Source organism: Falco peregrinus, chromosome 15, assembly GCF_023634155.1.
Source record: "Falco peregrinus isolate bFalPer1 chromosome 15, bFalPer1.pri, whole genome shotgun sequence".
NCBI classification, from domain to species: Eukaryota; Metazoa; Chordata; class Aves; order Falconiformes; family Falconidae; genus Falco; species Falco peregrinus.
In genome coordinates, this window is record NC_073735.1 from 7,188,190 (window position 1) to 7,210,689 (window position 22,500).

At 61.7% G+C, this 22,500-nt stretch overlaps 3 protein-coding genes across 9 annotated transcripts; all 3 read right to left on the bottom strand.

The window, feature by feature from the left end:
• Positions 1-47: 47 nt before the first annotated feature.
• Positions 48-3,401, bottom strand: TAGLN (transgelin). Of its 2 annotated transcripts, none has more exons than XM_055819474.1 (5): positions 3,285-3,401; positions 1,479-1,678; positions 1,172-1,349; positions 980-1,082; positions 48-736 (listed from the first exon to the last, which is right to left on the bottom strand). In XM_055819474.1, exons 2-5 carry the CDS (start codon positions 1,656-1,658, stop codon positions 595-597), a joined length of 603 nt encoding a protein of 200 aa, XP_055675449.1. In that variant the 5' UTR covers positions 1,659-1,678; positions 3,285-3,401; the 3' UTR covers positions 48-594. The 2 variants fall into 2 exon arrangements, with proteins under 2 accessions (XP_055675449.1, XP_055675450.1); XM_055819475.1 differs by having other exon boundaries at positions 1,479-1,660; positions 3,285-3,369.
• Positions 3,402-4,274: 873 nt separating this feature from the next.
• Positions 4,275-11,856, bottom strand: SIDT2 (SID1 transmembrane family member 2). 5 transcript variants are annotated; one of them, XM_055819459.1, is made up of 28 exons: positions 11,240-11,854; positions 10,904-11,025; positions 10,598-10,759; positions 10,435-10,480; positions 10,234-10,335; positions 10,072-10,155; positions 9,739-9,850; positions 9,527-9,592; positions 9,321-9,414; positions 9,131-9,186; positions 8,838-8,849; positions 8,609-8,680; positions 8,456-8,530; positions 8,162-8,224; positions 7,632-7,753; positions 7,474-7,547; positions 7,313-7,379; positions 7,099-7,172; positions 6,856-6,979; positions 6,643-6,760; positions 6,434-6,570; positions 6,240-6,348; positions 6,079-6,155; positions 5,907-5,953; positions 5,463-5,568; positions 5,243-5,353; positions 5,055-5,168; positions 4,275-4,970 (listed from the first exon to the last, which is right to left on the bottom strand). In XM_055819459.1, exons 1-28 carry the CDS (start codon positions 11,450-11,452, stop codon positions 4,908-4,910), a joined length of 2,622 nt encoding a protein of 873 aa, XP_055675434.1. In that variant the 5' UTR covers positions 11,453-11,854; the 3' UTR covers positions 4,275-4,907. The 5 variants fall into 5 exon arrangements, with proteins under 5 accessions (XP_055675434.1, XP_055675435.1, XP_055675436.1 ...); XM_055819460.1 differs by lacking the exon at positions 8,838-8,849; XM_055819461.1 differs by lacking the exon at positions 8,162-8,224.
• Positions 11,857-13,985: 2,129 nt separating this feature from the next.
• PAFAH1B2 (platelet activating factor acetylhydrolase 1b catalytic subunit 2) lies at positions 13,986-22,388 on the bottom strand. 2 transcript variants are annotated; one of them, XM_055819472.1, is made up of 6 exons: positions 22,242-22,388; positions 21,046-21,133; positions 20,235-20,324; positions 19,256-19,372; positions 18,222-18,344; positions 13,986-17,569 (listed from the first exon to the last, which is right to left on the bottom strand). In XM_055819472.1, exons 1-6 carry the CDS (start codon positions 22,268-22,270, stop codon positions 17,291-17,293), a joined length of 726 nt encoding a protein of 241 aa, XP_055675447.1. In that variant the 5' UTR covers positions 22,271-22,388; the 3' UTR covers positions 13,986-17,290. The 2 variants fall into 2 exon arrangements, with proteins under 2 accessions (XP_055675447.1, XP_055675448.1); XM_055819473.1 differs by lacking the exon at positions 22,242-22,388 and adding an exon at positions 22,082-22,195.
• Positions 22,389-22,500: the final 112 nt, after the last annotated feature.

Sequence of the window (22,500 nt, forward strand, 5' to 3'; positions counted from 1 at the left end):
TGGCCAGGGGTGACAGGGTGGGGAGGAAGAAACCTCCTCAGGCCACACTAGATGAATAACCTTTTAATTTTGACAAAAACAAAGTACAAAACCGAGGCCAATTTTCTTTTCTCCCCGTTCGCAAGGGTCGCTGCAGCAGTGGCGCGGGGCTGCGGGCAGGCAGGATGGCTCCGGCGGCTGGGGCACGTGCCCTTCCCACCCCCCGTCCCAGGGATGGCGGCAGGGCACCCATGGGTGCCAGCGAGCACAGCAGGGGCAGGGCCAGCTGGCGGTGGGGATCGCAGGGGTGTGCAAGGCCGGGGGGCAAGGGCTGCCTGGGGCACGGCGCGAGCGTGGTGGGGCTGCCCCCGTGTCCCCGAGGCTGGGTGCGTCACCATGCGCGGGGGCCACGGCTGGGCGCGTGCTGCCGTTGCTTGCGCTGAAGGGTCGGTTGGGCTGGCTGGCGTTTTCTTTCCAATAAATACCAATCGGTGAGGGGCGGCCACCGGTGCTTGGGTGGCTGCAGCGCGCTGGGCCGGGGGGAGCGAAGGCGGAGGTCCCGGCTGGGGCTGCTCTCCCGGCAGTGGGAGGGCTGGGGGCGGCGAGGGGGGCTGCCTAGCTGATGATCTGCCGGGGCCGGCCGTAGCTCATCCCCGCCTGTGATGCCCCCTTGTTGCTCCCCATCTGTAAGCCGATGACGTTCTTGCCCTCCTTTAGCTGGCTCTCGGTGAACTCCCGCTTGTGCTCCTGCGCTTTCCTGTGGGGTGGAGGGAGAGGCCATATGGCACCTGTGCCCCCCCAGGGCAGCCAGACCTTCATCCCCAGGGTGCCAGCAGCCTCCGTGCCCCAGGGGTGCCCCAGCCACCCACCCTTCCCCTCCAAAAGCTCAGCATCCTGCATCCACGTGCTCCAGGGCACCGCCGGGCAGTGGAAAGAGCCCACCCCAGGCAGCCACAGGGGTTGGGGGTCCCTATGCCCGGGCCCATGCTCCTCCACTTACTTCATGAACCAGTTGGGGTCCCCGTGGTAGTTCCCGTCGTTCTTGGTGACCGCCAGGCTCCCCAGGGCCATCAGTGTCCTCTGCACCGCCGCCATGTCCTTGGCTGCCGAGGGACAGCGGGGCGTGAGGATGGGCACAGCGCAGCGGCCTCAGCACCCCCCACCTCCGGCTGCCCCCACCCCCCACCCGCACCTTCAAAGAGGTCGACGGTCTGGAACATGTCCGTCTTGACCACACCATAGTCCTCGGCCGCCTTGAGGAACTGGGCGATCTGCTCCATCTGCTTGAAGACCATGGTGGGGGGGCTGTCAGGGATCTTGACAGGCTTGGAGCCGTCGGGGTAGAGGCTGTTCACCAGCCTGCTGAGGACCTGCCGGCAGAGGAGAGGCTGGGCTCGCAGCACCGCACACGCCACTGGCTGCGGGGCCCCCGACCGGCCACCCACCCATCTCTGGGGCCGGTGGGCGCCGTGGGTGCCCGGCCCCCCCCCCCCACTTACGATGCCATTCTTCAGCCAGACCTGGAAGCCCAGGCGGCCTCGCTCGGGGCGACCCACCGCAGCCCCGCACTGCGCCACGATCCACTCCACCAGCCGGTCCTCCAGCTCGTCGTCGTACTTCTTCTCGATCTTGGACTGGACGTCCCTGCTCAGGCCATATGACGGGCCCTTGTTTGCCATATCTGCGGTGGGTAGGAGACCTGGCAGCGGGACGGGGACCATCAGGCTGCGGAGATGCTGTCCCCCTGCCCAGGGACACGGCAGCCGCCCCAACACCCTGTGGCATCCACCTCTCGTCCTGGTGCCGTGGGGATGTGCCCTCCTCCCAGCTCTTCCCTTGCCACACCACGGCCCTTCAGCTCTGCCCGGGAGCATTGGAGGATGGGCGCATGGCCAAGATCCCCCCAGCCTGCCCGGACAGAGGGTTCCTGTCTCAGCAGAGGTGCCTTGTCCCCAGTCCCCAACTCAGGCTGTGCAGGAGAGCAGCCTAATCCCCATCCCTGCCTGCTCAGGGTTGGCACTGAGGTCCCTGGCATGGCCGTGCCCCGCAGCTGGAGCAGCTGTGCTGCCCCACGGGCGCTGCAGAGCAGAGGGGTCCAGGTGGCAGGGTGACTGTGGCACGGCATGGTGGCCATGGCACGGCGGGGTGGCTGGGGCACGCTGGCCGTGGCGCTGTGGGATGGCCTTGGCACAGCGGGTCCCGGTGCCGAGGAGGAGCGCAGGCGAGGCAGGACCACGGCGGGAGCCGTGCCTGTGCCCTTGTAAGGGCATGCGGCGGGCAGAGATGGCAGGTAGCTGGCTGCAGGCAGGGCTGGAGGATGCCAGGGAGGATGCCAGGGGGGACTGGCACTGTGAGCTGGCAGCCAAGCCCTCAGCGGAGCTGGCCTCACCCACCCCCCCGGCTCAGCACCCTGCTCAGCATTAAGCCCCTGAGTGCCCGGGCTGCGCTCTCGAGGAGCTGTGTGCTCGGTGCCTGCACCCACAGCCTGCCCCAGGTGGGCTCACCCCGGCGGCCAGGCAGATGCACCCCGGCTCCTGCAGGACAGGCTCTGAGACCTGGCACAGCTCGGTGCAGCAGAGGACGCTGACCCCGCTTGCTGCTGGTGGTGCGGCAGCCCCCCACGAGCCCCACAGGCAGCCTGTGCCCAGATCCCGGGCACTGCCAGGCACGTCCAGCAGAGCCACAGCAAGCTCCGCTCAGTGCCCTGGCTGCCCAGTGCCCCGTGCCCTGGCCCATTCTGGCACAGGGGGAGTGCGTGCAGACCCCAGCCTCACCAGTCATGGCTCCCCTGGCCACACGGCAGTGTCTGTTGGCCACCAGCTGCCCCCGGCCCCGCAAGCCAAGTGCCCCAAGGCATGGGGCAGAAACAGGCAAGTGGAGGCTTGACCGACCCCCCCCTCCACGCTGAGCCCGCAGCCGCACAGCCCCGATGGCAGCACAATCCTGAGGAGCAGGAGCAGCACCGAACCCTGGGCAGCACCCCCAGGGAGCCACGTCCCCAGTCCGAGCACTTCCCCTCATCTGGGGAGCGGGGTTGCAATCCAAAGAGCAGCATCCACATCCTGGGGAGCGTCACCCCCATCCAGGGAACACCATCCCCATCCCGGGGAGCGGCATCCCAGTCGGAGAGGTGGAATCCCCATCTAGGGAGCAGGATTGCAGTCCCAGGAGCAACACCGACATCCTAGGTGTGGGGTCCCCATCCCGTGGAGCAGCACCCCCATACCAGGGGGTGGCATCCCCACCCCGGGCCCCCTCCCCACTGCACTCCCCCACCCCCCACCCCCCGCTGCAGCAGGACTTACAAGCAGCTGCTCACGGAGGCGAGGGGCGATGCTCTGCGCGGGAGCCAGCACACTGCACAGCTGGGAAGAGCTGACCCTGCGCTAAAAGGCCGACGCCAGGACAGTGATGTCAGCGCAGCCGGGGGGCCAACCCCCCCAGCCCTCCCTCCCGGGGCGCGCCAGCCCCGCGGCGCATCATCACTCCAGCCCAGGCACCATATTTGGGGAAAGACTCCGAAAATCGGTGACCAAGGCCCGTGCCCAAGCATTCCCTGCATGCCTCCACCCCAGTGGGTTTGGGAGCAGGGAGGAAGCGGGGCCGGGGGCTGATGGAGTAAGTCCTTTTATAGCCAGGGCCGCAGCCGCCGCAGAGGGTTTCTGCCCTGACTTCATGGCTGGTTTCCCCATGTGCTCACCACCGGGGAGCTGGGGCAGCCGAGCGGGGCTCCCCACAGGGCTGCCGTGGGGCACAGCCACCCGGGCAGCACCCACGGCTGCGGCGTGCCCTGCTCAGCCTGGCCAGGGCAGCGAGGCTGCGGGTATCCCGTGGGCACCGTGCCTGGGCATCCCGCAGCCGGCCCCGGGATTCCTGCCGCCCAGGCTGGCAGCAACCAGCTGCAGCGGGCCAGGGCACCGCGAGGCATGTAGCAGCCCTGGGATGCTACGGGGAGTCCCAGGACCCTTGCTGCCTGTGAGGTGGGACCTCCCTGAGCATCCCTACTCCCCCAGGGGCTGCCGGTCCCCCGCACCCCACAGACCTGCCCCCAGCAGCCCCCGTGCTGCACAGGGGGTCTCTGGTGCAGGAGGGAGGCAGCAGCGCGGCCGAGAGCCCCTGCGGCATCTTCCCGCTCCCCAAGTCCTGGTGGGAAGGAGGAACCAGTGCTGCAGCAGAGCCTGGCTGACACCCGCCGGCAGCAAGGCAGGGCAGAGCCCACGGCCTCCGCTGCCCCCCGAGGACCCCCCGGTGTCCCCCAGGCTCCCGCTGCCCAGGCAGGAGGCAGCAGGCGTGGGCAAAGTGCAGACACTTTAATTAGCGAGTCCCTTCCCAGCAGACCCACGCACGGAGAGCACACGGCAGCCTCGGTGGGGAGCGGTGGGGGGGGGGGGGCACACAGTGGGCAACACCCCCCCGGGATGCTAAAGGAGATGTGAGGGGGGCTGCTCCAGCCACCGGCACCAGCACCGGCACCGCGCCAGAGGCATGGACCCCACCTTCCACCCATACGACTCAGGCACTGAAGAGAGACCCGCACCCATGTGCTCAGGGGGCCACGGGGCTGCGGGCACAGCGCGCACCCCGGCCCTCCACCGTGCCCATGGGCGCATGGACACGGAGCAGCAGCAGCAGCACCTTTTCCAGTGTCACTTGTCACCAAGGACGGGTGCCCCAGCAGCCCCCCAGTCCCATTTTTGGCTACGACGAGCCTGGGGACAGGCACGTAGCACCTGGGAGAGACCTGGCTGATGGGGAGGAGGCACACCGGGACCCCCGGGCTGCACGGGGAGGGGGACGGAGCAGCTGTTGGGACCCACAGCACAGGCATCCCTCCCTAGGGGCACGCACTGCCCTGGGTGGGTCCCCGCTCTGGGGGCCTGCGGCTGGGCATTTGGCACAGTCCCAGGGCAGCGGGCAGCTGTGGGCCCCTAGAAGACGTAGATCTTGTCCCGCTGGACGCAGTCCAGGTCATCGTCCAGCGTCAGCAGCACCTGCGGGGCGAGGGGAGCGGGGCCGCTGTGAGCCGGGGTGGCCGGGGGCAGCCAGCAGCCGCACTGCCGGTGGGCAGCACCTACCAGGAAGGAGCCGAACATGGCGATGGAGGAGAGGAAGTGCCAGATGTCGTGGTCATCAAAGAAGTCGAGCAGGATGCAGTCGCGGTTGTGCTCCCGGGACTCAGCCGGTGTTTTCTGTGGGGGACAGGGGCAGCCATCACCACGCCAGCCCACAGCCAGCCACCCTGCCGCACTGCCTGCCCACTCACCTGCCAGGTGCTGAGCCCCTGGAAGAAGAAGAAGAGGGCGAAGCCCCAAACCACCGAGGTGCCGATGATGCAGAGCAAGGGGATGAGCTTGATGCGCTCGCCGCTGCGGAGCTGCGGGGGAGACCAGGGTCAATGTGCAGGCAGGAGCCTGCAGGGGGGCCAGTCCCTGTCCAGCCCACCCTGCACAGCCGGGCAGGGGGCTGGCAGCCTTGGCTCGCACCTTCATGATGATGTAGAAGGCGAAGTAGAGAAGGAGGTTGCAGATGCCGATGGCCAGCAGGTAGGAAGCGAAGTCATTGGGGCGGACAATGAGGCCGTAGGCAGCGCTGGGGAGGCAGGGACAGGCAGTGGGGTCAGTGCAGCCTGGGGGTCCCCCCGCCTGCCGTGCCCATGCGCCCCACTGTCCCTGAGGCACGCCGGCAGCCCCCGGGAGATTGGGCAGCGCATGGGGACACCAGGGCTGCCGCAGCTACAGGGGGGACCTGTCATGCTCGGCTCACAGCTGTCACAAGCTGGCTGTCCTCAGCCCAGCCCCAGCAGAGGGGACCGCAGCCAGCAGGGCCATGTCACAGGAGCAGGGTGGGGGTGGCAGCAGGGACGGGGAGCGCCGACCAGGCTGGGAGAAGTGTCGCGGGGTCTGGCGTGTGCCCAGCTCCGCACTTACAGAGACCAGTTGATGATGTTTCCCATGACCAAGAGCACCATTCGATCCTGCAAAGGGTGAGGGGGGGCCGTGAGGGGCAGGCAGCCGGCCGCTCCAGGGAGGGAGGGCTGCCAGGTGGGGTCTCAGCAGAGCCAGGGACCCTGGTGCCACGAGCCGCGGTGCCAGCACTCACCACGTACATGGGCCCACTGCACTGCCGGACGCAGTCCGTGTACAGCACATGCAGGATCCTGCGCAGGATGCCCGAATCTGCAGGGAGAGGAGAAGTCGCACCGGGGGCACCGCTGCGCTGCCCCCCACCCACCCTGCTCGCAGCAGTGCCCCCCACCTCACCCAGCTTCCAGCGCCCCATGTAGTAGAGCTGGGTGCTCAGCAGCAGGGTGGCCACGATGTGGATGACGGAGAAGACAATCCAGAAGGCTGTGTTCCCCTTGCCGAAGACCTGCGGGGCGAGTGGGGTGGTGGGCAGTGGGCTGTGGGGGTGACCGGCCACACCACCCCCCCCCAGTGGCACCCACCGTACTCACCACACCAACGACAGAGAAGAAGATGACAAGGGCCAGGCAGGCATAGGCGCTGTAGGCGCTGGCGTTGATGTCTGGGTGGCGCTTCTGGTAGAGCTTCAGCATGCAGAGCCCCGCGATCATGTACATGAAGGAGGTGTCTGGGGGGGCACAGCAGTGAGCAGGGTGGGGGCAGCCCTGGTGCGAGCAGCAGGGGACTGGAGGACACTCACCGAACTGGAAGTTGGTGTAGTTGGGGCAGACGTGGTAGCAGGCGCTGAGTAGCCCCTCCATCATGAGGGCAGTGCCCATGGCGTAGAAGAGCCCAAAGTGCTTGGGGATGCCGCATTCCTGGGGGGTGGGAGGAGAGGGAAGGGAAGCAGGGGGTCCTGGGTGGCAGAGACCCCTGTGGGCACACAGTCCAGCAGCCGCCCACCCCTTCTTACCAGGGCGTGGGCATCATTGCGCATGAGCGCCCGGTTGTAGTTGATCTCCCGCTGCAGGATGATGAGCAGGAAGAGCAAGCCCAGCAGGACGTAGCCCAGGTTGCTGAGGATGTTGTTGAAGGCGCTGCGGGGAAGCAGTCCAAACATGGGTGCTGCAGACCCCTCTCCCTCCCTGGGACCCCACTGCGGCCCTGCCCTGGGTGCAGGGGACCCCCAGCCACCCACCACCACCCCTGAACCCACCTGAGGTTCCCCAGCGGGTGGGCACACAGAAAGTTGTAGTAGCAGATGTCCTGGTTGCCGGTGACATTCACCACCTGAGCACGTGGGCACAGTGCAAGCAAGCGGTGGTAAGGCACGGGGACATGGGGGGTGACCAGGGACATCGCCATCGTGGCTGGGGAGCAGCCCCCAGAGCTCCCGGGAGCCCCGTTTGCTGTCCCTGTGCCCCACTTACCGTCTGGTAGGTGATGACAAGCTGGATGACAGGGAGAGCGTAGAAGACTGCGATGGTGGCGATGTTCCTGGGAGAGGCAGGGGGGTGTCAGGGGGTCCCTGCCGCCCACCCAAGGTCGGGATACTGCTCCACACTCCCTGTTCCCATTGCCCCCCACTCACCAGAAGTAGATCTGGTACTTCTTCCGCAGCACCCGCTTGTCCTTGCGGGCCAGGTCAGCCACGCAGAGGTATTGCTGGAAGGAGAGGCAGGTGGAGGGCTCACCCCGGCCAGTGGGGAGCAGCCAGTGGGGGGCCAGGGGGCACGGGGCAGGACACACCTTGGTGCGGATGACGTTCTTGTCGTAGTCAATGTCAGCCAGCGTGTCGTAGTCATCCTCCTCGACAGAGCTGAGCGAGTCCAGGCGCGGCCGGCTGGCCACGTTCTCCAGCGACCGCTCCCCTGCAGCCGAGTCGGGGCCGTCAGCGGAGCCCCTTGGCCGAGACCGCCTCGGTGCCCACCCCGCGGGACCCCAATCACCCCCAATTAACAGTTCGGCTGCCTCCCTGCCAACTCACACCGGAGACAGGCTCCAGATCCCTGCACTGCCCCTGCCCCGGGGACACGCACTGGCTGTGCCCACGTGGGCGAGCATCGCCCCGTGCCACCGTCCCCCAAGGCTCTGCCGGGCTGGGGACAGCTGGGGGCCAGGAGGACAGTGTCCTCCCCTGCCCCGCAGCCCCGCAGGTGCTGCCCTGGCTCTAAGGGAGGGAAGGAGGGGACAGGGGTACTCAGCGCCCCGGGCGCCGAGCTTGGGGCAGGGCAGATTTTGATGCGATTCGCCTGTCCCCGCCCAGTACCAGCATCTACCCATGGCAATGCTCAGCGGCCTCAGCGGGGCGGAGGGCGTGCGCCGCTTGAACTGCTCCTGCCCTTCAAAGGAAAGCAAGAGTTACCGAAGCAGGAGTGGGGTTGAGCCCTGGGGGGGTTCCCCGGAGCATGTCCGCCCGATGGAGACCCCGCTGTGGGCCTGCAGGGAGGGGCTGGCAACCCAGGGACCCTTCCCAGGAGATGGAGAGGGACAGTGTGGGGATGCTGCCCTGGCGCGCTGGCTCTGCAAGGCTGCGGTCATGCCAGCCGCCGCACCGCTGCCCCGGGACTCACCCACGTAGCCGTACGGGACTTCTGCCGAGCCCATGCTGTCCGTGACGCCTTCGGTGCTGCCGGAGGAGCCGTTCCCTGCAAGGGCGGTCAGACCAGGTGGGCACAGCCGCCTGCCGACAGGCTGGGAGGGGAGGGATGGCATGTGGCACTCACCAAAGGAGCCATAACCGTAGCTGTCATAGGGCGAATGGCCCAGGAAGGAGTCAGGGATGCTGCGGGCATGCCCTGCAAGACAGGAGGGTCCCCGTCAGCCACTGGCAGCCTCCTGTGGCACCCCTGGCCTGGGGGCGCGTGGCCATTCGGCACGGGGCAATGCTCCGTGCCCCTGCTTTGGCACCGGAGCAAACGCGCAGACAAGGACAGAGCAGACACTGGCACCTACCCAGTAGAGATGCTGGGAGTCCCCAGAAAGTCATGGAAAGAAAGAGACAGAGCTGGTGAGATGCTCGAGACCCAGCGCAGAGCTGCCAGCCCCAGCCCCAAGGGCATCCCTGTCCCCCAGACATCGGGCTTTGTCCCCAGGGAGCCGGGGTACAGGCAGGGCTCAGGCAGACAGCAGGGAACTCCTGCAGAACCAAGGGCTTCACCACAAGCTTGAGAGGGCAAAATAACCGGGAACCCCCAGGGACACCCCCCACGTGCCACTGCCACCAGCTGCTGCCCCCAGCCCCTCACCCGTGTCCAGGCTGGGCGAGTCCATGGCTGCCAGGAGCCCCTTCCTCTTCTGCTGCCTGCCGAGGGAAGTGGCAGTGAGCGGCGCCGTGCCGGCAGCCAGGGGCAAGGGCTGGGGCCCGGGTGGCACAGCACCCACGGGCTCAGCACCCAGAGGGGAGGCTGGCCGGGGCAGCGATGCCCAGGAACTCACCGGCAGCTCTCCCAGCAGGCGATGACCAGTGTGAGGATGTAGAAGGAGAGGAAGATGCCCAGGCAGAAGAGCACACTGCTGACATAGGCCTCCGCTGCGCAGGGCCGGGACAAGCCCTCAGCATGAGCGGCAGCGCCGGGGACCTGCCGTGGGGTCCCTGCAGAGCCCAGCTACCCCCAGCCCCAAACGGCCCCTCCTCAGCTTACAGGTTATGGCGGGTGACACCACCACCTCCAGCATCTTCTGCCGGTTGTGCTGATCCACAGGCTCATCTGGAAGAAGGCATGGGCTGGGGTGGGGGGCTCAGCCCTGCACAGACGCTGCTGCTCACCCCATCCCCAGCACGCCCCCAGCACACAGCCCACAGCAGTGGGGATGTGCTGGTGGGTGGGCGCTTCCCCTGGCCCCCCCGGCGTACCTGGTGCAGCATCTTTGGAGAGAGGGTAGTAGGGCAGAGCCCCCCCACACGCCTCATCCTCCGTCTTTACCACCACCACCACGTAGAAGCTGTTGCTGGGGAAATCCTTCTTCTGCAGTGGCCGTCCCAGAGGGTTGAGAGACAGGGGTCAGCAGAGCCCAGCCAGGCGTCTCCCATGCTGCCCCGTGCTGCTGGGGCTGCCTGGGGGGCTGGGGGCCACCCCGGAATGACAGCCTGTGCAAGCTCTGCTAGCTGGTGCTACCTGGCAGCACCAGGGGGGCTGGCAGTGGTACAGCCCCATGGCGCAGCCCCGCGCCGTGGCCCCGCACCCACCTGCACCGTGATGGCTGCCTTCTTCGTCATGGTCTGGTACATCCCGATGAAGGCCACATTGTTGTCCAAGTCGTACACAGGGCACTGCGGGGACAGAGGCGCTGTCATCCCCGCCGGGCATCACGGATCGCCCGGACAGGAGACCCCGCTGCCCAAACCTACCAGGATGTCCTGGATGGAGATGACGGAGCAGGGGAAGGCCATGGCCGAGGTCACCTTCACAATCACCGAGTCCACTCCCTCGGGGAACTCGTACTTGAAATACTGCGGGGGGGGAAGGGCCCGTCACTGCCATGGGGGCCACACTCTCCTCCCTGGGCGCAGCCCCTCCTGCCACGCCACACCATGCCAGCTCCTCCTCACCTGCGGCTGGGCGGCCGTGGCATTGAAGCTGAACCTTTCGTTGGTCCTGCAGAGAGCACAGGGAAGACGGCGGCTGGCGAGGGGAGCCCGTGGCCCCGGCAGGCAGCCCTGGTGGGCGGTGGGCAGGCATGGAGGGGGACCGGGGACGCGGGGCTGCCCTCACCGCAACACAAAGTTCTCCACACGGGTGACCCGTAGCTTGTAGGAGGCGTTGAGGGACAGCGTGGAGACATCCACGTAGAAGTGCTGGGTCTCCACCTCCGCCTTGGTCTGGGGCTGGCAGAGCGTGCGGCTCACCTCCTGGTATGCGTATTTCCGCTGGTACCTGGGTAGGCAGAGCTGTGCTGCACCCACCACCGCCGAACTCTGCCTGCCGGGACCCCTGGCCGCCCACCAGGACCCCTGCCCACCCACCGGTCCTCGCGGCTTGGCCGGGCAGGGGGCCACGCGGCGCCCCCCCAGTACTCACAGTCCCCGGAGGATGAGCGGCACCTGGAAGGAGACCACCGCCTCCTTCTGCCTCACCACGAAGAGGACGGGCAGGTCCTTGTGGTCGGAGAGGACGTTCACCGACACCCGCACGCCCTCCGTCTGCGGGGAGAGTGGGAAGCCGAGGCGTTGGCTGGGCACCGCCACCTGCGGCCGCCTCATCCCCGGTGCCTGGACTTTGCACGGCCATCGTGGCTGTTGAGGCATCCCCGCCGTGGGGACCGTGCCCCCTGCCCGCCCCAGGCCCCGGGGCCGGGGGTCCCGTGGGGGTGTGGGCAGTGGTGGGACGTGGGCAGCGGTCGTGGTGGGTGCTCACCCTGTTCCGGCAGACGCTGTGGTTGAAGGCGTAGATGTTGAGCAGGTCGGCGTCCACCCAGTCGGCGTAGGTGGTGTTGAACTGGGCCTCCTTCTCCAGCACGCACCGGGGCCCGTGGGGCCGGGGCAGGGTGGGTGGCGGGGCGGGCGGCAGGGCCAGCAGCGGCAGGGCCAGCAGCGGCAGGGCCAGCGCGGCCGCCCCGGGGCCCGGCATCGCGCCAGCATCCCCGGCCGGCCGGGCAAGGTCCGCCGGGGCGGGAAGGGACGGGACGGGACGGGACGGGACGGGGCGGGTCAGCCGGGGCGCTGCCGGGCACCCTGCCCCATGGCGAGCTCCGGGGGCGGCGCCGCTGCCTGGTTGCGGTGCCGGTGATCGGTGTCGGTGCCGGTGCCCGATGCTCGGTGCCGGTGCCCGATGCTCGGTGCTCGTGCCCGGGTTCGGTGTCTGGGCTTAGTGCCGGTGCTCGGCTTCGGTGCCGGTGCTCGGCTTCGGTGCCGGTGCCCGATGCTCGGTGCCGGTGCCCGGGTTCGGTGCGGGTGCCCGGTGCCGTCCCCCCCCCCGCGGCCCGCAGGCAGCTGTAAACACGGGCCGGCGGTGACGTCACGCGCGGTCTCACGTTCAAGGCCGGGCCGGGGAAGTGACGCGGCGGCGGGCGGGGCCGGGGGGCGGCGCGGCCCGGGGAACCCCCGCCCTGGGGAGCTCCTGCCGCGGGGGGAAGCCCCGGCCCGCAGGGCAGCCCGTGTCCCATATAGGACCCCATAGGGGAAGCCCTGCCCCGTAGAGGAGCCCCCGCCCTATATAGGACCCCATAGGGGAGCCCCCGCTCCGTATGATACCCCCTTGGGGAGCCCCTACCCCATACATGACCCATAGGGGAGGCCCTGCCCCATACAGGACCCCACAGAGGAGCCCCTGCCCCATAATAGACCCCAGAGGGGAAACCCTGCCCTGTGGAGGAGCCCATGTCCCCTACAGGACACCACGGGGGGGCCCTGCCCTGTATAGGATGCCATAGGGAAGCCCCTCCTCCATATGGTACTCCCTTGGGGAGCCTCTGCCCCATAGGGGAAGCCCTGCTTTGTATGGGACCCCATAGGGGGGGCCCTGGGGCTGGGCAGGGACGGCTGCCCCCCACCCCAAGCCACCCTTCAGGACACAGGGGCTGCCCCAGCCCCTCTGATGGGACAAGGACCTGTCCCACCCAGGAGCAGCCTGGGCAGGGGGCCGGGGCCAGGTGAGGCCACCGCCGCCCCTACAGCTGGCAGCGCCGGAGGCCTTTGCTGCTGCTGCTGGTGGCCTCGCTCAGGGGTTGTCACACGCTGTCACATGGCAGCAGCTACCTGCCACCAGCAGCCACCGACCCACCTGGCACCGGCAGCCACAGCGGGGTCCCTGGCTCGACAGCTCGGTGTGGCTGGCCGGGCCGGCTGAGCTGCTGCGGTGATGGCGGGTGCACCATGCCGTAACCGGCCCTGGCTCCCGCTCCTTCCTCGCCGTGGGGACTCCTCCGTCCCGGACCTCGCTCCCTGCCCCAGCCTGCAGCTGATGGCTCCTCTCCGCCCGGCACCGGTGGGACCCGGCGGCACACTGGTTGCCCACGCTGCTGGCCCAGCCCGCCTGCCCACTGCGGTCCCCGCGCGTTAGGGGCATGGAGAGATGTGCTGCACCACATGGGCACCCTCTGGACCTCTGCGCAGGGGCTCCCTCCCGTTTGCAGCACCCTCCGTCACCACAGCATGAAGTAATTGGAAGTACCTTGAAGTTTTTCCACGGCTCCGTTCATGGGGAAAGCAGGAGCAATACCAGCAGCGTTTTACCGTGTGTGTCTCTTCAAAGCTCACCATCCGAGCTGCTGCCGAGCTTCCCGCTTACAGCCCTCCATCTAATGGCTCTGTGGGCATTATCCCGCACTTCAGGTGTCTGAGATTGGGGGTTTTGGTTTAAAATCCCACCCTGAAACAGCTCAGCCCCACGTAACCTCATAGAAAACCATTTCCTAGGCTTGAACTGACATCCGAGGCCTCTGCCGCTGGCTTCCCTCTCTTCTCTGCGGGACAAACATAAGGAGACAAGAGCACTGCTGCTATTGTGCACTTTATTTCTATAGGTCCTCTCACAGAGGATCCCAAAGCACTTTTCAGAGAGTCTGCACATTGCTTCCAGGTTACGGGTGGTGACGCTGACAGCAGGTGGAACAACTTGCTTGGGGACAGACGGACACCCGTGCAGGAGCTAAACCACAACTCCAGCCTACTCCGTTCACATTTGGGTATCGCCTCCGCCAGGATGGCTCCATGTCGGATTGTGTGGTGATGCACACACCCTGCTTGTTTCAGGGCGATGACAAATAAACGGCTGAGTTATCAGATACAAAGCGATGTCCTGTCAAGGGCCAAAATACCAGCTACCTTCACCTGCAGAGCCCTGCTTACAGCTTTGGGTACAGGACCAAAGCTCTGCGTGGTGAAAAGAGAGGAAAAACAAACCAAAAAAGGGCCCCTCAACAGAGCGGGGAAAAGCAGAGGTATTCCATGAGGAGTGCGGATCCAGCCGAGCATGAGTCCGAAGACCCCTGGGAGGGAGCGCTGCAAGCAAGCGCGTCTGGTGGGAGGTGTGTTGGGCAGCTCTGTGTGGGGCAGCACCTCCCCGGCCCCCGCAGGAACGGAACACAGTGGGTCACCAACACAGAGAGGGGAGCAGAGACGCGGGTGCCTAGGCACACACACACACACACGCTGCAACATGGTGGGGTGAAACATTGACATTTATATCGAAATACGCACTAACAGAGTGAGTTCTACCAGCCGATGCATTTTTGCCAAAGCAGAATCACAATTTTTTTGTCCCGGGGAAGGTTCAGGGTGGCGAGCCACTGCAGTGCCTCGGGGCAGGCAGGGCGGGCAGTGCAGAGGGAGGCTGCTGCCTCGTTTCACATGTGGTGCGCGCTTTCCTCCTCACAGGTCCCATCCTGCGGCCATCCTCCTGTCCCCCCAGCCAGTTACAAGAGACTCTTCCTGGCCTTTCACATCTTTTGTTTTGTTTTTCTCTCTGCTGCAACAAATACGAAACTGGCAATGCTCACGCCGACAAGATAACAGGCTCCCACACAGAGCGGCCAAATGCAACCGGGTTGTTTGCGGAGTGAAGCCCCCCAGGGCCGGTTCTTTCCCAGCCAACCCTTAACAAGGACATGGTTCCCGCTGGCCACCAGGCAAGGGGAGCCCAGCCACAATCCCAAGGGACATTGGTCACCCAGAGCTGGGACCAAAGCTTTTCTCACTGTCTTGAAACGAGGTGCTCGGTTCTTAGTCCTAAGTCAGTGAGGAGGGAGAACCCCTCATTGCCTTCCCACATCACTGCAGTTGTGAGCGGGACACTCCTTCCTAGGCAACAACAAGCAGAGCTAAAGTCTGAGCAGAGAGGAGGCTGTCCTCACCCTCTTTACACGGCACCAGCAGTATTGGAGGTGGTTACGGGAGCAGAGGAGGAAGGCTGTGAGCACCGAACCAAGCACAGAGCGCGGCACCTTAGCAAGCCAAGCCTAAGCAGAGCAGCAGAGCTGTCCTCAGTCACGTTGCAGAAGGCTCAGGAGCCTGCCAAACCTCTCGGTCCCCTCAGCACCCTGCCAAGAGGGGCTGACTCACAGCTGAGCACAGCCGCAGCTGCACGGGTTGCCGAGTTGAGAAGTCAGAGCTTTTTACTGGAGAGTACGTTCCTGGTTAGCATCTCTTTTAGCCAAGTGCAGTGGGGAGGGAAGCAGGGATGCATATGTTCAGCTAGCACACTGCCTTTCCACACAAGCCTAGAAACCTGAACAGCTCACAGGGAGCAGAATGAGTTTTATCCTGTCTCCCTGGGGGTGCACAGGGAATGGGATAACTCCTTTCCCCAGGACCCCTCCGCTGCAGCCTATTTTTAACACTTTATCTTCCACTCTCCCTTGCCCCAACTTCTCCAGCAAGCACCTTATTGCAAGCGTGAGCAACATTCCCTCAAAGCCCATCCTGCAAGGCAGCGGAGCTCTAGAGCGCAGCGGCCAAGTGAGCCTCGGGGAGCAGCGTGTCCCCAGCCTGGCTCATGGGCACAGGACCATAATCCCTCCTCTACCGCCGCACTCCGAAACCTCCTACTTCTGATCCTGGCAAGTGGGACGCTTCATCTTTCCTTCATCTGTGTGTAGATCACATATACTGGAAACAAAACACACACTATGCATGCAATCCAGGCAGAAATCCTGCTATGATCAAATCTACAGGAAGAGGGGAATGTAGTGGGGACATGAAAGTATTCCTTAATGCTAGGTTATAGACTGCATTAAACACCAGCACCCTTTATTATAAAAAAGGGCAGACAGACTATATACAGTACCTATGTACTTCACTGCAGCAGGGCACAGCAAGCAACCTGGACACCTAAACACCCCTCACTCGGAACATGATACGAAGTGCCCGCTAAAAAGCTATCTGTTCCTCTCCGGTTTATCTGCTGAGAGGAGCACGTGTGACCGCAGATCCCGCCTACACAGGCAGAAGCACAGAGACCTGTGTCAGTGGCTTTTGGCCAGCTACCGCAGCGCAAACCACGGCGAGGTCTGCACAGCACCACCAAGCTCCAACTCCGGCAGGTAAGCCAAGGAGGAACAGACTTTATTTAAAATGGTTTTATTTGCAAGTATAGTTATCGAATTCTAGAGGGCTCTGCCTTTCAGGTCCAAACCAGTTCCCTTCTGAAGAAGAGAACCTTTCACTTTTAAATGAAAGGCTGTCTTCGTATGATTGTTAGTAGACTACAACCAGTCCTCGTAACAAAATAAACACATCACAATTCCACCTAGTAGCAGGCCCTGTAGGAGGGCACCTGCCCCTCCAGCTCCCTTGGCTAGAGGCAAGGAGCAGTGCCCAAGGCAGGAAATGCTACACCTTGACTTCACTTTTTGCTGCAAGAGGCTGTAGTTGCTCAAATAAAATGTTTACACAAGTAAAACAGAAGAGAGAAAGAAATATACACCTTGGAATCTGTAAAGCTTCAGACTGATTTGGGCCTTGCAGGCAGGGGCTATTAATAGGGGCTTTCTTTAGAAAAAAAGGATGTAACAGTCACATACTTAAAAAAAAAAACACCCAAAAACCAACAAACAGCACTGCAAAGAGCCCTGTGGCACAGGCAGCTCAGAGGAATGGAAGGTCAGTTCTAGAGTAAAGAGGAAGCGACTGCCTTGTGCAGTGTTTCCTGGATAATTAAAATCCTAAACTGAGCAACTGTTAAAAGCCAGCGACACCACACGCAGACAGGAGCAGAGAACTGGACAACCAGCAGCATTCGAATGAGACTGCCCCCAGGGAAAGCTACGTGGGAGGAAAGGTGCCCTGGCTAGCAGGCATGGTGAAATAAGCACAAGAACAAGCACCTGGGAGTGTTACACGAATTCGGTTAACCGTTTGTTTCTTTACATTTCAGAATTCCAGTTTCATGCTGCTTCAGAAAGGAGTGAGAAAGCAACACGTGTCACTTAAACCCAAGCACATCACCCCACCCACCCCCCCAAAAAAAACCACCCAAAAACAACCCAACCAAAAAACCTTTATAAGGTGGGACCAAGTTTGGAAAAATGCATCTGTTCTGGCTTTTGCAAGTGGAATGTGATTCTTGTTCACAGGCTAATACACAGAGCACAATCCCTACAGCCAGGAACGGTGAGCTGGGAGCTGTGCATGGGCTGTCAGGGACAGGCTACAAGGGTTCTAGGACAACCACAGAGCAACAAGATATGAGAGGGGCACAGAGTGACAGTCCTGTTCTCGTTTTAAATGAGGAATGGTTTAAAAGTAAAACTCTTCTTCAGCTAATTTCCTCCTGCAATAAAACCAACCAAGCCGGCCCTCAGATGTACAAGACCAGTTAAACATTAGCCTTCCCCCTCAAAAACACTAGGTACGAACATCCGGCAACATTCTACAATGGAAAGTGCTTTAAGAAAGAAGGATTCTGTAGTGCCAGTGACAGAACTGATCTGATGGGCTGGATGATGCTGTTAATGCTGACATCAACTGCTCAGGCCAGGGAAGCTCGTTTCTCCTCGGGGGTCTCCTCCAGCAGCTGCATGATCAGTTCATGGAGGGGTTTGCAGATCTTTGCATAGCCCCCTCCCGTCAGGTGCAGGAAATCAAACATGTCGTGGTATGAGATGGTGCCATCTGAGTGCACGAAGCCGACGTCCACATCCAGAAGCTGGACGTTGGGCAGTTTGGGGAGCGAGGCTTTTAGCAGATGATTCACCTTGGCATTCTTCTGCCGCAGTGGGTTTGGCTTCTCTCCACGAGGTAGCAGGCCCTGGCACAAGAAGGAGGCAAAAAGAGAGCTTCATACTACTCTGATGGCACAACAATGCCTGCTTTCCCTTCCAATTCAGACTGCCTTTTGAGATTTACGATGTCCATGACAAGAGGAACTCGTCCTCTCAATCAGACTTTGCCCATTCAGATTACTATGAAAGGCAGCTGAAGGAGCCAGATGAGCTATAAGTACAACTGGCAAGGCATCTGCTCTCTTTTTTTCTTTTTCTTTTTTTAAATACATCAGTTTGCATTCTTTCTGTAAGCTTTCAGTGGTGGACAATGTCACCACTTAGCTTCTCACTAAGAGAGGCATCAGCTAAGCCATTAAGGCAAGGCAGCCAACTAGGGATTCCAATGCCAGCTCAGATCAGGGCACCTATTTTCCCCTCACGGGGCTCCTTCAACCACATTTTTAAGTGGGACAGCAATACCGCTAAGGAGAATGATTACACCCGCCTCTGGAGTAGCCGGAAGGACAACTTCTGCAAAGCCAGGGAACAAGGGGAGGCACGCACAAGGCAGAAGACAGATAAAGCGACTGCCCTCCCCGGTAACGATCGGTAACTCCCAGCAACGCAGTGGTGCGGTGCAGAGAACACAGGGCCTCCTCAGAGCAGTTTGTTTTCATCATGCTGCAAGAGACATACCAGTACAATAACTTTGGCCTGTGGCTGCTGAGTGTTTATCAGGCGCACGATAGCCTCGATTCCACCTGCTACTTCTTCTGCTGTGTTTTCATGATTATTTGTTCCAACCCAAACAACAATAACCTACAAGGAGAAAAAGCATTGGCATCTTTTCCAGAACTAGTTGTAATAGGCTTGCTGACCCTGAAAACCCTCTGTGACCAGCGAGCTACATGAAGAGTTGGGCTTAAGGCTAAACTCTAACTGCAAGAGGTCTTCAGCTGGCAGTTATGCCCATTTCTGAAGAGCATCTTATGACCTTCTGTTCTGGCCCTCAGCATGCATGAAGAACTGGTACTACTGAACCCTTTCTGGACAGCCCAAGAGACGTCTGAGCCCATCCCATTTCAGAGCCTCTTGGCCAACATACCGGTAGGAGCCAACACTGGTCAAAAAGAGGGTAATGTACATTTGTAGAGGATAGCGTGAGCTGCTTCAGGGCAGGGACAACTGTACAGGCCTATTTTTTATTTTAAAAGACTGTAAACTGCTATATTGCAGGCTTGAATACAAGAGGCACTGCCTCCCTACCTGGGGTATGTACTCCCTAGCAGCACCCTGGTGCAACATCCACTGCTCGCAACAGGGCTGCGACTGCAGGTGCAGACTGGGGAGCTGATCTTCACCACGCATCCTGCACGTCACCAACACTATCAAATACTTCAGCATCCCTTCCCAGAGGCCAAGAAGTCTCAGGTCTGAGACACACACAGCAACTCCAAACTACATGGGAAATCATTGGCCTGATTGACATTTTTGCTAGGACTACGAGGTCTCCTCTATTTATTGATGACATCCTCCAATTCGCATGTTCAGCAGTGTAAACCCTGTGTACAAGATGTACAGCTCTGTTCCCAAACACTGCTGGTTTAGCCAAACACGTCTCAATACCTGACGTGCACTCAGTGCCAACAGTTGCCCAAACAAAAAGCTGTGCTAAGGGTAACAGCTCACTCAGTTCTGCACCGCTGCCTGCTTTGGTTTTCTGCTTATACCTTCGGTTTAATGTTCTCCAGTTCACCATTCTTCAGCCTCCATAGAACGTGTCCTGTGGTGTCTCCACCAATCCCAAAATTCAATGCGTGAAGCGGTGAGAAGAGCTCTCGCCATATCTGCAATCAGAGATCAATCTGCTATGTCACAGCAGCATCCTGATCGTGAAAGAAAGACACTACACAGACAAGCGATGTCTTCAAGGACACTGGAAGTAGCCATGAGACTTCCTCTGAAAACTCACTTCCATAAAGGGCATTTAAACACAGGACGAGGCTTTACTCGCAGGTCCAGAAGAGACGGAGTTGCTGATGTTCAAGCACTCGGTCCTGGCACAAAGGAAGGGGAAGTTCTCTTGAGTAGCTATTTGCCCAACTCATCTGAGACACAAGAGTGCTGGATCTGCTGCAGACCACCATGTCCCTAGCTTCCTTAAGTGCGGGGCTTCTGAAGAAGGTGTCTGACCTGAAGAAATCTTTTCCATCATCAGGTAAAAAAACTAGGCAAAACAGAAGCAGCTCTGGCAGAACAAATCTGCTCAGCTGCCACCGCGGCGGAGCAGCAGAACTCCTCTTTGCCCCAATAGAGTTTTAGAGAAAAGCCTGTGTGCCAGTGCCACCCCAAGTGCTAGAGGGTTAAACGTGTTCTGGCCACACTAGAGACAAGACAAGTAAAATTTGTGCCCTTGGGAGGTCAGGTTGGAATCTGAGATTCAAGGAACTAGCTAGGGGTTGTGTAGTGTGTCAAAATGGAGGCAGTCAGTAGTGGATTCAGAGAGAGACTGCAAATGGCTTACAGAGATAACGTGGTAAGGCTTTGTACAAGCACCAGGAAGTTAAGGAAGCAAGGCAGAGTAAGAGATGACAGTGAAATGGGAACAGAAGAAATGGTCAGTATTACTCATGACGATCACGTACTGGATAAGAGAGAAAAACACTCTTAATTCCTACAACCCCACCACCTTCCTTTCTTTAACTATACCTCATATTGCTGTAGCAACTGCACCATGGAGTCCCCCACGAAGAGCACGTCAGGCTCCTTGTCTTTGCAGTCCAAGACAAACCTATTGTGCTGGTAAAAGAAAGCAGCAAAGTAAGCTCTGGCTGATAGCTCCCTTCTGGGTATCTCTGCTGCAGGACAGAAAGGGACAGCTGCCCAACCAATTTCCCCTGCTGGGAATTCTCCGAGTTTCTCTCTGCATTAACCCATGAACTGCTGGATGCTCCTCCCAACTATAGCAGCCCCAGCAACAACCTCAGCTCTGATAAGAGCAGCATCTCATCTACTCTACATGACATACGTAAGCCCTGAGCCTGTCAGACGCCCATTAGGTTCAACAATTACAGAGAAATTAACGGTTAGTCACTGCAGTGAGTGTCCTCTGGCTATTTCTCCCTGTCTAGGAGGAAGGGATGGGCAGTCCAGACACCTCACCTCTGCTCTTCTCAGCTTTGTCACTCCCTCAAAAAGACGCACGCTGGAAAGCGCTGCTTTGCACTTTAACAAAAGGGTTGGCAATTCTTCCCAGCTAATGGCCCAGCTGCAGTATTTTCTGAAATGATTTCACCGGGCAGCTTGCAGGTCATGCAACAATGCTGCTTTTTGCCCCGCTTCATCATTATAAGACAGACACATACCGACAGCTTGCCAGCATTGGGACAGCAGAGCTGTTACGAGCTCAGGTTGGAAGCATGGCCAGACAGGCCCACACAGCACGCACCCAATGCCCCCCCCACAGCCTCCCGGTAAAGAGGATTCAACCTCCTATGGTGACTGCCCCTCCCAGCCTTACCTGTGACATCCACCTGTCGTCTCCCTGAATATCTTCAGCGGCATGTGGAACTGCTGCTGGGTTTGAGTTCCCCTGGCTCATTCTGTTCCTGCGGAAAGAACATTTCAGACCAGCTCCTCTTGGTGGCTATCACAGCATGCTACCACTGGGGAAAAAGAGGCTGGCTGGCTAGAAACTGCTGCACTTCCTGACATTCATAATATACAATTCATGCCTATTCCTACGCGTGTTGACTGCTGGCCGACACCAACATTCATTTTATTCCATGTGCAACTGTCAGACCAAGTCTGCAGACAGTCCTCCTGAAGCCATATACTGATCGGACATCCAGGCACACGAACACAACGTTATAAAAAACAAAGAAAAGATCGTTTCAGGCGATGTTCTGCAGAAGCACACCTCAGCTATGCCAGGCTTTAATAACAGAATAGTAAATGCTAACATTACTGAGGATTAGCCCCTATTAGTATCAAGATATCCAGCTTACGACTCCTGAGCTCCGCGCTTCAGGTGGATTATCTGGCTTCAGGGGACAGTGCATCACAGCGGTATCGATCCCAATGGACCTCAACCAGGAGCACTGGACAGTGGGCTACTGCTTCCAGCTACCACCCCGCGCAACAGCAACGTCCCCCGAAGCCACCAAGTGCCCGCAGCAGGCGGCAGCCCCAGGCTGCAGAAATGCAATCGGGGCCAAGGCTTCAGGCGACAGCCGAGTCTGTCATGAGGTTCCCGATTAGCCGGAGAGCTGACAAGCACGGGCCCTCCTCCCCACTGCGCCCACCTGGCCCCCCCGGCCCCTGCCGGGAGCAGCACCTTCAGCCTGGGGTTAACCCCTGCGGGGCAGGGCTCGTCAGGAGGCTTCCCGCCGCCCCCAACGTCGCCAGGGGGGCCGCCTCCTCTGTTATGGCGGGGCCGCCGCTTCGGGCGGTGTCTCCCCGCTGTCAGCGCCGCCTCCCGAGCCCCCCCCCACGGCCGACCCTCCCAGCGAGTAGGCGGGGGAGCCCTCCCGCGGGGAGCGGACGCCCCGCCATACCCGGGGCACCGCGCCAGCTCCGCCGCGGGGCGCGGCCCCGGGCCTCCCCGCTCCGCCCCGCGGCGCGGCCGGCGGGCGAAGGCAGCGAGAGGGGTGGCGGCTGCCCCGGCAGGGCTGGAAGGAGCGGCCGCCGCGCCCAGCCCCGGCCCCGCGGACTCACGGCGGCTGCGGCTCCCCCCGCGACTCCATGGCGCTCTTGGGCGGGCGCCTCCCTCCCCTCGGCCCGGGCTGCCACCGCGCCTGCGCGCCCCGGCCGCTTCCGCTTCCGCCGCCGCCGCCCGCCAATCACCGCTCGCTCCCCGCGCCGCTTCCGGCCGCGCTGCCGGAAGTCCCGCCCGGCCCTCCGGGCCGTCTGGCCCCCAGGCGGCGCCCGCCCTGCCATGACGTCATTCTCCCGGCCGTGACGTCTGCGGCGTCAT